The sequence below is a fragment of the Pangasianodon hypophthalmus genome, chromosome 1 (genome assembly GCF_027358585.1).
Source record: "Pangasianodon hypophthalmus isolate fPanHyp1 chromosome 1, fPanHyp1.pri, whole genome shotgun sequence".
Lineage (NCBI taxonomy): Eukaryota > Metazoa > Chordata > Actinopteri > Siluriformes > Pangasiidae > Pangasianodon > Pangasianodon hypophthalmus.
In genome coordinates, this window is record NC_069710.1 from 11,388,215 (window position 1) to 11,399,269 (window position 11,055).

General features: G+C 36.3%; 1 protein-coding gene across 6 annotated transcripts in view; it reads left to right on the forward strand.

The window, feature by feature from the left end:
* triob (trio Rho guanine nucleotide exchange factor b) overlaps positions 1-7,000 on the forward strand; it is a 125,560-nt gene extending 118,560 nt beyond the window's left edge. For all 6 annotated transcript variants that reach the window (XM_026926128.3, XM_053238324.1, XM_053238252.1 and 3 more), the window contains 4 exons: positions 1,087-1,159; positions 2,004-2,204; positions 2,933-3,071; positions 3,780-7,000. In XM_026926128.3, coding sequence (XP_026781929.3) covers positions 1,087-1,159; positions 2,004-2,204; positions 2,933-3,071; positions 3,780-4,325 — 959 coding nt within the window. In that variant the 3' untranslated portion in view covers positions 4,326-7,000. The remainder of the gene's footprint in view (positions 1-1,086; positions 1,160-2,003; positions 2,205-2,932; positions 3,072-3,779) is intronic.
* The last annotated feature ends 4,055 nt before the right edge of the window (positions 7,001-11,055 follow it).

The following is an 11,055-nucleotide window of genomic DNA, read 5'->3' on the forward strand; positions in this document are numbered from 1 at the left end:
AGCCTATCAAATAGCATGTAGCCATAGTAACTGTAATGTCCTATATTTTAATTTCAATTGCACACATTTTGACCTACTCCTCACCATGGTTACATTTTTTATATCCAACAGAAGAAGATGCAGTGGCATCCACTGAAGCCCCGTGTCACATACAATATGAACTATACAATAGTAACTAAAACTTTTGGCACCCCAAAACTGGCACAGCTGCACTCTTGAGTTTAAAATGGTGACGTGGTCTGTGAGGAGACATTTATTTAACATTTACAGAAGAAATCTCCAGTGTTTAATCTTTGTAACAGTGGTGACTGTTACACAGGACAGCTGTATTTTCAGGATGGATAGCTTTATGGTTTCTCAGACAAAGCTGCATTTTTTTAACTTTGAGAGAGAGAAAAAAGAGAAGTTGGTTATGAAAAATGTTAGCATTTGACAAATTTCTGTGGTATAAGAGGGGGGAAAACACTTCAGGACACGCTGTTACTGGAAAATAATTTACTTTGGTATAAAAAAGCACAAGAAAATGTTATAAAAGTGTCTAACCAGTGTTGAACAGAAAGTTTTATCAAAATAAATCCCCTAAATATGTCCAAATTATGAGACGGTTTTCACATCACTTTTTGACATTTAAGTAATGGAAACCTAAAGAACCACATGTCTGCTTACAGAGCATGATTTCAACCACAGAGGAAACGTTTTTTTTTCTTCGTTTCAGGCATTTATTCAAGGTCATGTTTAATATAAAAAAAACAACCCTGAAACCTTCTCTGCCACTGTTTTTTTTTTATTATTATTTAGTTAGTTAGTTAGGTAGTTTTGTGAACTTGCAATATATACAGTTTTTAAGCTGTCATTTTTAAGTTAAAAACATTCCTGTCTATGAGTATATACAGTATATTTGTGATATATTTTTGATATTTCTGAAGGCAAACAATTATTATTATTATTATTATTATTATTATTATTTTGCCTTCAAGGAAAGCAAAATACAGTCCAAGCATAGAGTTGGATCACTGAGGGTTAAGCAGTGGCAGGGTTGGGGTTCAGCCATGCCTAATGACTCAAATGCCTAATGGCTTTGCACAGGTACCTACGGTGAAGGAATCATCTGGAAGGAGAATTTTGAGTCGCTCTACACTGAAGTGATGGAGCTCGGGAGGTGAGTTGAATTTTTGACACGTGCACAGTCTGGCCCAATAGTCTAAGGCCCTGCTTTACTAAGATGCCACATAAAGAATGCTGATTTGTTTGTGCAAAGGAATAAATTGCATGCAAATTGTAAGTGTGTTTCAAGGGATTTACAAAGAATAATTGCATGAATTATGTCAAATGCAAAATAGTCGTAGAAACCAATATTTAAATTGGGTTTTTGCATGTGCCATTAGTTCAGATGAGTTCAGATCTCTTAAGAAACTCACTGAAGGGACAAGCTCTTAAACTAAATCTCACCACATGCCAGGTTTCTATGTTCTTTCATAAGCCACATACAGTATGTGTAAATGGAAACCTTTTTTTACAGGCTCTATTTTAAAAATGTTGGAATTGGGGTTTGAATGTGCTGCACCAACCTTCCCTTGGTGATATTAAGTCATCATTTTTTAAGGAATGGTTTGATCATTTTGAGGCGTGACCGTCTCATTACAAACCTACCGAACAATATCAGTTTGCCTTCGTCCGGGAGAAATGAACTTTGGCAAATTTAATACCTGCCCTTTGGTCAAACTAATCAGTGCATTTCAAGTGATTTCCAGGCTGCCGTAAATTACATCGCAGGTGCTAAATTAATATATTTGCATGGCCCAGTATTTTGTGCTTCTGGCTAGTAACGCCCCAATTGCATATTCATTAAGGCAAAAAAAGGGAAACATATTATTTTGCTCAGTTGAAAGATGAAGTCCTCTGTACCGTCTGTTAGTAAATGAGCTTGCACCCTTTTGTGAGTTTTATCAAGTTTGTTAAATTTTAATTATTTTGTCACCATTTTCTAACCGCCATCTCTACAGAGGCAGGTTCTCCGTGGCTAAGTGGTGTGAGCAGCAAGGTTCACGGCGCTCAGTGGTAGCGAAGCTGGTGAACAAGAAGCTGATGCGTCGTGAGCAGGTGATGAGGGAGCTGAATGTGCTTCGCTGCCTGCAGCATCCCAATGTGGTGGGCCTGCTCGATACGTTTGAGACCAACACCAGCTACGTGCTCGTGCTAGAAATGTAAGCTTCCCAAATGGCTCAAGATTTGTGAAGTAGTGAGATTGATTTGATAATCATTTTAGTCTTGGGACTTGTGAATTGAGAGTGCAGGGTGCAGGGTTTGGAAAGCCACAGTGGTCAGATAAAGGCAAGAGATGAGTGTAGATTTAGAGTTACTTGGCCTAATAGACTTTGAAGACAAATTGAATCTTAGAGCATGTAATATTCTGTAATACTTTAAAATTCTTCCACACAGTAATATTGCAACACTCCTTTCACTCTAAACATCAGGATTGATGGGATCGTTTGTTAAGTCTCCTTGTCTTCAAAACCTGCCATTGCTATGTCAAGGTTGTATGTAATTCATTATACAGAACCAGGTTGAACAGTCTAGGCTTAAAAATAGTAAAATGTAAAACCACAAAAAAAAGAGCTGAAAATTATGGATAACTAAAAAAAATACAAGGAGTGAGATAAAGCAGTGACCATGAATTGCAGGCAACGCCGAGAGACAGAGGGTATAAATTGACAGACTGAGGGGAAGCAAGCAACAGGTGAACACAATCAGAGAAGGAGCGAATCAATATGAGATTAAAAATGAGCAAATATGGAAAGTGGAAAAGAAATGTAGAAAGGCAGTAAACATTTAATAACATTTTGGCAAAATGTTGAGCAAACAGGATTTCTAAAACAGTTTTTGGATGTTTATTAGTATTTTTTTAGTATTGTTTTTTTTTGTTGCTCTGCAGGGCCGATCAGGGTCGTCTCCTGGACTACATTGTGAGCTGGGGGAACCTGACTGAGGAAAAGGTGGCTCTCTACCTGCGGGACATATTAGAAGCTTTACACTACCTACATACCTGCAGAATAGCTCATCTCGACCTGAAGGTAAGGGCCTGTCACCCTTCTATATCAACATCTATAGTAGTCAGATGTCTTCTGTTGACACCTCAGATTCACAAACATCAACTGAACAAAATAAAGAATGAAGAAAATTCTTGACACTTTATTGATGAAATGCCAGATATTTTATGTTTTTTTTTTTTTTTTATGATGAATGATTTTAATGGCAACTACTGATCTGGACCCTGATATTTATGCTCATTCTTCTTGGATAATTGCTCAAAGCTTTGGTGAACAGCAGTTTACTTACTTTACTAATACCTAGTAAAACACTAACAAAACACCAGCTGAAAAGTTACCTGGGACCTCTGGGATCTTCAGAATTTTCACAGAACACAATAAAAATGTGGTATTTTGTAGTGCTTATTGGCATATTTCATATAATATCAGTTTTTACATTTGAATTGACCTAATATGGTTGATGATTTTATCCAAATCGACTTACAACTGAGAGAGGAATACAACTTTGAGAGTTAAAGGGCCTTGCTCAAGTATCCAATAGTGGCAGCTTAGTGGTGCTGGGATTTGATTTCGGCTCCTTCAGTAGCCCAGCAGTGGTTTGCCTTTGCCGTGTTGCAGTAACAACTAACGGTGAATAGTTTGTGCGGACCTGGTGGCACAATACAGTGATATCATGCAATATCTTTTCTGCAATATCTGCTAGCAATATCTGATCTGTTCTTTCTTTCACAGCCCGAGAATATAGTGGTGGAGCAGGCATCTGCTCATTCTCTTGTCAAGCTGACGGATTTCGGCGATGCCATGCTCCTATCCTCTTCCCCCTACATCCACCCTCTGGTGGGCAGCCCTGAGTTCAGCGCACCTGAAGTGGTGCTGGGTGAGCCAGTGGCTTTAACTTCCGATCTTTGGAGCGTGGGTGTTCTGGCGTATGTGTTGCTGAGTGGCGCCTCCCCATTCTTAGACGAGAGTGCCGAGGAGACTTGCCTCAACATCTGCCGTCTGGACTTCAGCTTCCCCGAAGACTATTTTGGAGGTGTGAGCAGGGCAGCGCGTGATTTTGTGCGTTTGCTATTACACTCCGAAGCAGCCAGGCGACCCTCGGCTCAGGCCTGCCTGCAGGGTGAGCCATGGCTCCGTCCCCGAGCTGCCTCCGGTTTGGTTCGTCTCGACACAGCGCGACTTGTGGCCTTCATTGAGAGGCGCAAGCACCAGAGTGACTTGAGGCCAATGGATAACCTGAGGACATTTTTAAGAAGCCGGCTGCTGGGTAAGGCATGACAGAGCATGGAGGGTACTCCCTAAAGACCTGGTCCTCTTGTATAGAGCGACGTAATGGCGTAATGGAAATGGGTTCCTCGGGCAGGTATGAGGGAGCCTAGAGCAAGAAGGAAGGCTGGAGCTCGGAAGGACCCTTGACAGTGGAGGAATCAAAGGTGCAAGAGGCAAGCTGTAAATCTGAGCCTTCGGTATGAGTGAGCCAGCGATTAAGCCCCAGCAATCACCACATCCCTCGAGAGTCCCTGTCTCAAGTTTCTTCATGATGCTAAGCCCACCTGCTTCTCTCTTGAATACCTGGTGGAAAGGTCCAGAAAAACACACTGGATTCCTTAGGCAGCTGAGAGGGAGTTTGGAAGATGGAGGGAGCATGGAGGAACTCAGATGTCCAGCAACCACCTCATCCTCTGCAAATTAGAAGATCGGAGACTTCTGACATTTTGGGCGAAAATTCCAAGAATTTTGAAAGCTCCAAATGAAGAATGTGAGCAAAAATCTTACATAAATGGAAATCTAACTGGAATCTCATCCTCTTTTTTAAAGCCACGTTCCACAGTAAAGTGGCATGTTGTTTGTACACTGCTGCTGCTGCTGCTGACAAAACTCGAACAACTGCTTCCCAACCCTTGAAAACACTTAGACCCTGAATTTGGAAGTAAATCCAAATCACATCAGCCTCATTATCATATCCTCTTTGTACAAAAAATGCCCAGAAGCACAAACGAGACTTTTTGAGAGTTTTCTTCTATGAGCCAGTAAAGGGCAAGCCTTTTGTTTTTGACAGTATTTTGAATCAGGTTGTTGCAGTACTGTATAGCTGTATTCAGGAAAGCATTTTGTATAAAATATGTATAGAAGCACAGCAAAGGAGTTCTTTGACGTTTTGGAGTACAAAAAACATACAAGATTATATAAAGCGGGAGAAATGAAACTGGTTACGCATCAACTTCCCATTCATTTTGGAATTGTTGTAGCTATGGATTCATAAAGCTCATTGAACAAGTTTTTTTTTCTGGAAATATTGCAAGTAAGAGGAACAAATCTGTACATTTTTTAAAATTTCTATTTTGTCCATTGGAAATAAAGAAACTGTAGCCGCACCAGTTCACGTTGGATCGTTCAATATTTTTTTTTAACACACCTCGTCAATGATTTCTCACCATTTCACTTTACTTGAATCCCCATCGCCATCTTAAAGGAAAAATCCACCCTGAACGACTTGCACATTAATCTTTATACTTAACGTGATCTTTGATGCTGTCCAGGATTTATTCTGTAATGAAATTCTAAAAGTTTTTTTTGTTTTAACTTTTTGTGGTCTTTTAGTTTGGTTAATGATTTGCTATTTGACTACCTGCTGATAGTGGTGATTTTGCCTTCGCTTCATCCGTACTCTCTCACTGCTGTAAGATGGTGAGAAAAGAAGCTCTTTTGTATTTATGAGCTAACAGCAAACCTGACAGTTATCAATTATGTTTGAGATTTTTCTCCAACCAACAAATCGCTAAGTACATCACAAATATTCCAATATTAGCATACTTAATGTGCTTCCTTGTGTAGTTTACTATTGATTCTAACTAATTAGCTTGCTAGCTAGCTTAGCAAGCAGGATGCTTTTCAGTTTTGTGACACGGTTGACATACACCTTCGGTTTGTGAAGAGAAATTGACAAGGCAGTGTTTAATTTTTTTTTTTTTTTCAGAAATGCAGCGATGTATTTGATTTCAGATGCTTTTGCATTGGCTGAAGTACACCTTCGACTTACCAGGTACACAGGAACATTGCGTAAATGTGCACTCGTATTTTGTTGGAACTGTCTATGTGCAATGTTTGGGATTTTTGCAGCTATTTATGATAAGTGGCGTTAAACCTGCTGATGTTGAGTATGTGTATAAGCCACTATAAATTAATCTCGGATGTGTTTGTGGCTCTTTCTTGCTAAGTTCCCTGTGTTCAGTATTATTTTGTGGAAGCTAAGTTGTTTGTATCTCTGTTGCACTTGTTTATATTTGAATGTTATGACTTCTCATTATTCTTATACCAAAGTTAACCTTTTACGCACCTACACATGGTTTCACAGTAATGATTTAAGAAAAAAAAAAAACAATGACGATGCAGGCGTTTATGTAGATTAATCTTTATTTATTGTCTTGTTGTGTGTTTTTTTTAACTGCTAAGATAATGGAAGTAGTGCTACATCTTACAATCATTTCAACACATTCTCCAAGCATTTTAATATTTGTCCTTTATAAAAGACGTAAAGATGTATATTTGCATGGATAAACAAAGCCTGTCTTTCGTTACTTCAAGATTGTAAAACCCATCAGGGCTAATCTCTAATTATAGTTGTTTTAATGTTGTTTAGTTCCTGTTTAAAGTCAGGTTGTCGTGATTTTACTAAATTTTAAGCTGTGTCAGTAAGCATGGGTCAAAACAAGGTCAGTTTTTGTTGTTTTGTTCTAATTTATTTGGTCATTTTGTATAGCTGTACAGATTCAAACAACCGTAAAGACCCGCATAGCTACGTCATATTTTATACATGCGATTAAAATTCCATTTTGAATGCTTTTGGCTCCCACATTTGTGTGTAAATTTCTTTGTACAGAAACCATATGTTTGCACATTCTGTGCTGTACATATTTTATTGAGATTAAACACATAAAACATTTTATTGGTAATTTTGGTCTCCTGTTTTCTTTTTGTCTTGAGATTCATTTGAGTTGAATGTGACCCATAGTATTAATGAGTATTAGCTTGCACCAAGACAGAAATCTAGACCACTGTAGTGTAATGGAAACGGGTAATGTGGGCCTCTAGCTAGCATGTTTTTTTTTTGTTTTTTTTTTTATATTAGGTAGCCTTTTTTTAAGCTGCTCCCAAAATAACTTGGCATTTTATGTAAGAACATTGAGTTTCCTTTAGTTTAGTTTCATTTCCTTTAGTTATTTGTATGGTAGCCTGGGAGAACACTTCACATGTTCAAATTTGAACTTATTTGAATTTGAATTTATATATATATATATATATATAGACATCCCCCCACCCAACTCTACATTTATACCCTAATCTACTTATAAAAAAAGACAACAGTTCCTTACACATTTTGAAGAATTTCCATTTACAGTGGGAAATAAGTTCGCTCTTTGATTATCAGCATCGTCCACATCAGTCACGGTCTCGTCACATGAGGTAAAAGTCACCGGTGGCATTTAAACGTCGTCGTCTCACATTTGACTGATTTCTCTTCACACAAACATTGGTGTGGAAATAATCGCTGATTAATTTAGTCACTTCTGTTCTGTTTCGTGATATTTCTTGCAAGGTTTTAGCCAGCTTTAGACCTTCAGACTGACTCTTTTACAGACTGACGCTGTGCTTGTTAAACATCTTTGCAAGCAGACGCCAAACAAGGTTACAAACTAGACTAAATAAAAAATATTTCCATGTTGTTTTGGTAAAATATATTTATCTTTTCTTATATTTTAGTAGAGATGGTAGTGTATTACTCTTGCAGAACAACTCTTGGTCAAAACATGACCAAGTTTTTCATCATTTTTGGCTGATTTCCAGAATTGAGACAGCTGACAGATTTTTCTAGATCACCACACATTTAATGAATGTTAATATTAATTAATAATATGCCAGACTTTTTTTTTTCCCCCAAACAAACAAATAGATCTTGAGTCAAAACTGACATATGATGCTGTTGGGCAATACAGAAAATGTCCCACAAGAGGGTGCTGTTGCTCTAATTTACCAAACTACAGAAAAACTATGATTCGCTGGCAGTGTTTGTAGAGTCAGGATATCATAAACATCACAGAATTACATTCTTACAAATGCTTAAACTCTCGAATTAATTATTTTTGTATATATGTACACACAGCATGGAGTCTTTTTAAATTTATTTTTACATTTTATTTAACCCACTTAAATAATTAAATAAGGGGAAAAAAGTTTTCAATCAAATACCTCCTAAATCTTTGTATTTTTAGACTTCTTGTTAGATTCTAATGCAACTCCCTCTGTTCAAGCAGTGACTAAGACTGTAAGTTGCTATAAACCAAGATTTTGAATTTTAGAGATTTCTAGAGTATATAACTCGAGGGTATTTGAAGTTTAACCAAAAATGTTTTAATTACATGGTGTCCAAAAACTAAGGGTTTTAATTTTAAAGAGTTACAGAAAGTGAATTAACAGCTACAGTCTTCTTGAACTTAAATGAGCAAATAAGACTCGATTTAATGCTAAGTGTTCTGTGTGCATACTCAGTCCCCCTCTCAAATCTGTGCTGAAGCACCTTCTGCTGCACCCTCACGCCTAGCAACCTGCCCAGAATGAGTAATGAGGTGTAAAAGGTGTGAAAAATGCAGGCAGCCACTTCATCTGCAGATCTGAAGATAAGGCCTGAAAATAACACGGCAGATCTTATCGCATGCTGATAGGAAAGTGTGTATAAAACAAAGACACACAGTCTGTGCGAAAGTGCAGTTCATTTGCAGTGAATGATAATATATATATATATATATATTTTAGTATGTATATATATATATATATATATATATATATATATATATATATATATATACACATAAATATATGTATCTATATAGATAATATATAATATTATTGATGTAGAGCACTAAATGTTTTTGATCGTAAATATTTAATTTAATATATTGCAGTTCATGCATATTGCAGTCACAAAATATGGGCTTTGAAACTAATTTAATTTAATGTATGAATTTCCGTAGAAAGCACCAGAATTGTGAAAATGTATTGAAAAGTAATTCCAGTACTTCTATGTATGAAAGGTAGTGGGAAATATTTCAAATTATCATTCAGACTGTGGAACAGGCTTGCATAATGTTAAAAAAAGATATGTTATAAAAGTTATATGTTTAAAAAGACCCTCACAATTAAAAAAAAAAGCTGTTAATTTCTTGATCTCTGACTCAAATCAAAAGGTTTATATTAATGCATCCATTCTAATATGCTATCATTTCACACCAAAGGACCTTTACAAGTGCTAAATTTAACCAATGTGGGGTCCATATCTAATTTTGAATCTTAGATGATTCACTCTGTGGAACTACTGTTTGTGTTCCACTGGCATTACATTCATAAATATCTAGGTAAAGTAAAAGTAAAAGACATTTCAAACACTGTTTAATGTATATGAAATGTAAGCTTTAAAATACTTCAGGGTAATATTTCATATGCTTGAATATGTTCAGGGAACAATATTTCACATGAAGCTGCATCAGTAGAATTTCTTGATAATCGTAGGAAGAGAAGTGTCTCCTTTTGTTTTCTGTATTTTCAGTGATGAGGTCACTTAGAAAGTACAACGCTGTTAAACAAATTATGGATTGAAAGTAACTTAAATGTTTTAAAAATATAAGAAAATCATTCAAACGTGTTTTAAATAGCATGGATTCTAGTAAGCACATTTTGGTTAATTTGCTCATTTAAGAGCAAAATGCAGCCTATTAGCAAGAAACCTTGTGAGATTGTTGCCTTTTTTAAATAGTAAAATGCACGTTTTTTTTAGGTTTAATGTTGAAAAAGTGTTTTTTTTTTTTTTTTTTTTTTTTTTTTAACATCTGAGTCTGTCGCTCATCAAACGTATTAAAAAACCTTTAACATGGTTTACACCAGAAGTAGCACGGGCAACCATGGCTGCTGTACCCGATGTCACACGTTGCACATCTTGCTGTGAGTTTCAATATTTCAGGGAAGTTGTTATGCCTGTTTGAAAGCCACACTACACACACTACACACTACACACACACACGGTTTTTTTTTTTTTTTAAAAAGTGTTTATCAGCGCTAAAGTTTTAAAAGTACAAAAACATTTTATTTACTTAGTGTAAGCTAAGGCTTTTGTCTGACTAATGTAAATGAATAGTTTTTAATTGTTTTATGGATTTTATTTCATTCCTGTTGATTACACTTTTCATTCTTAAATAAATATGAATGAACAAAATGCCATATAATAAAAAATAATGTAAAGTATCATTTTAATTCATTGTATTGTTAGCAATTTTTTTTCTAGTTCAATTCATTTTATTTGTCTAAACTATTTGCTAGCATTTTTTGTATTTTTTGTTGTTATTATAACATTTACTTTATTATTCGTATGGTTTTTTATTACTATTATTAAAATATTATTTGCCCAGCATTAAATTTCATGTATTTTTTAAATAATAAAAAAATTATTTTAAAGCACCATGTTACAAGAATTTACAAGATTTTATATATACATTCTCACCCCCATAACCCCCCATAACCCCCCCTCACATACACACACACCCCCACCCCAGATAAAAGCTTTGTATGTGAATTAAAACATTGAATGTTTGCATGCAGTGATGACTTGTTTGTCTGATAGTGTGAAATAAGAACCTTCCACAACCCCTGTCTTTGTTCAGGTGTGAAGTTTGAGATACCACAAGTCTCTCTCTGTGTGTGTATTTGTGCGTGTGTGTGTATGCTGTTTTGCATGCACCCACAGCTATCTTTACTAATCTGAATTCTCAAGAGAGACTCACAACTCTCTTTTGCCTTTCAATTCAACGTTATGCCTTTCTATGTGTACGCAGGTGTACGGTACTCAGAGTGGAACCTTATATGTACATTACTGAGAAAAAAATAACACCCTGAGGTTTGTTTGTACAGGAGCTGACCTCGATCCAAGTGCTGCAAGTCTCAACTGACCGTCATGTTTAAA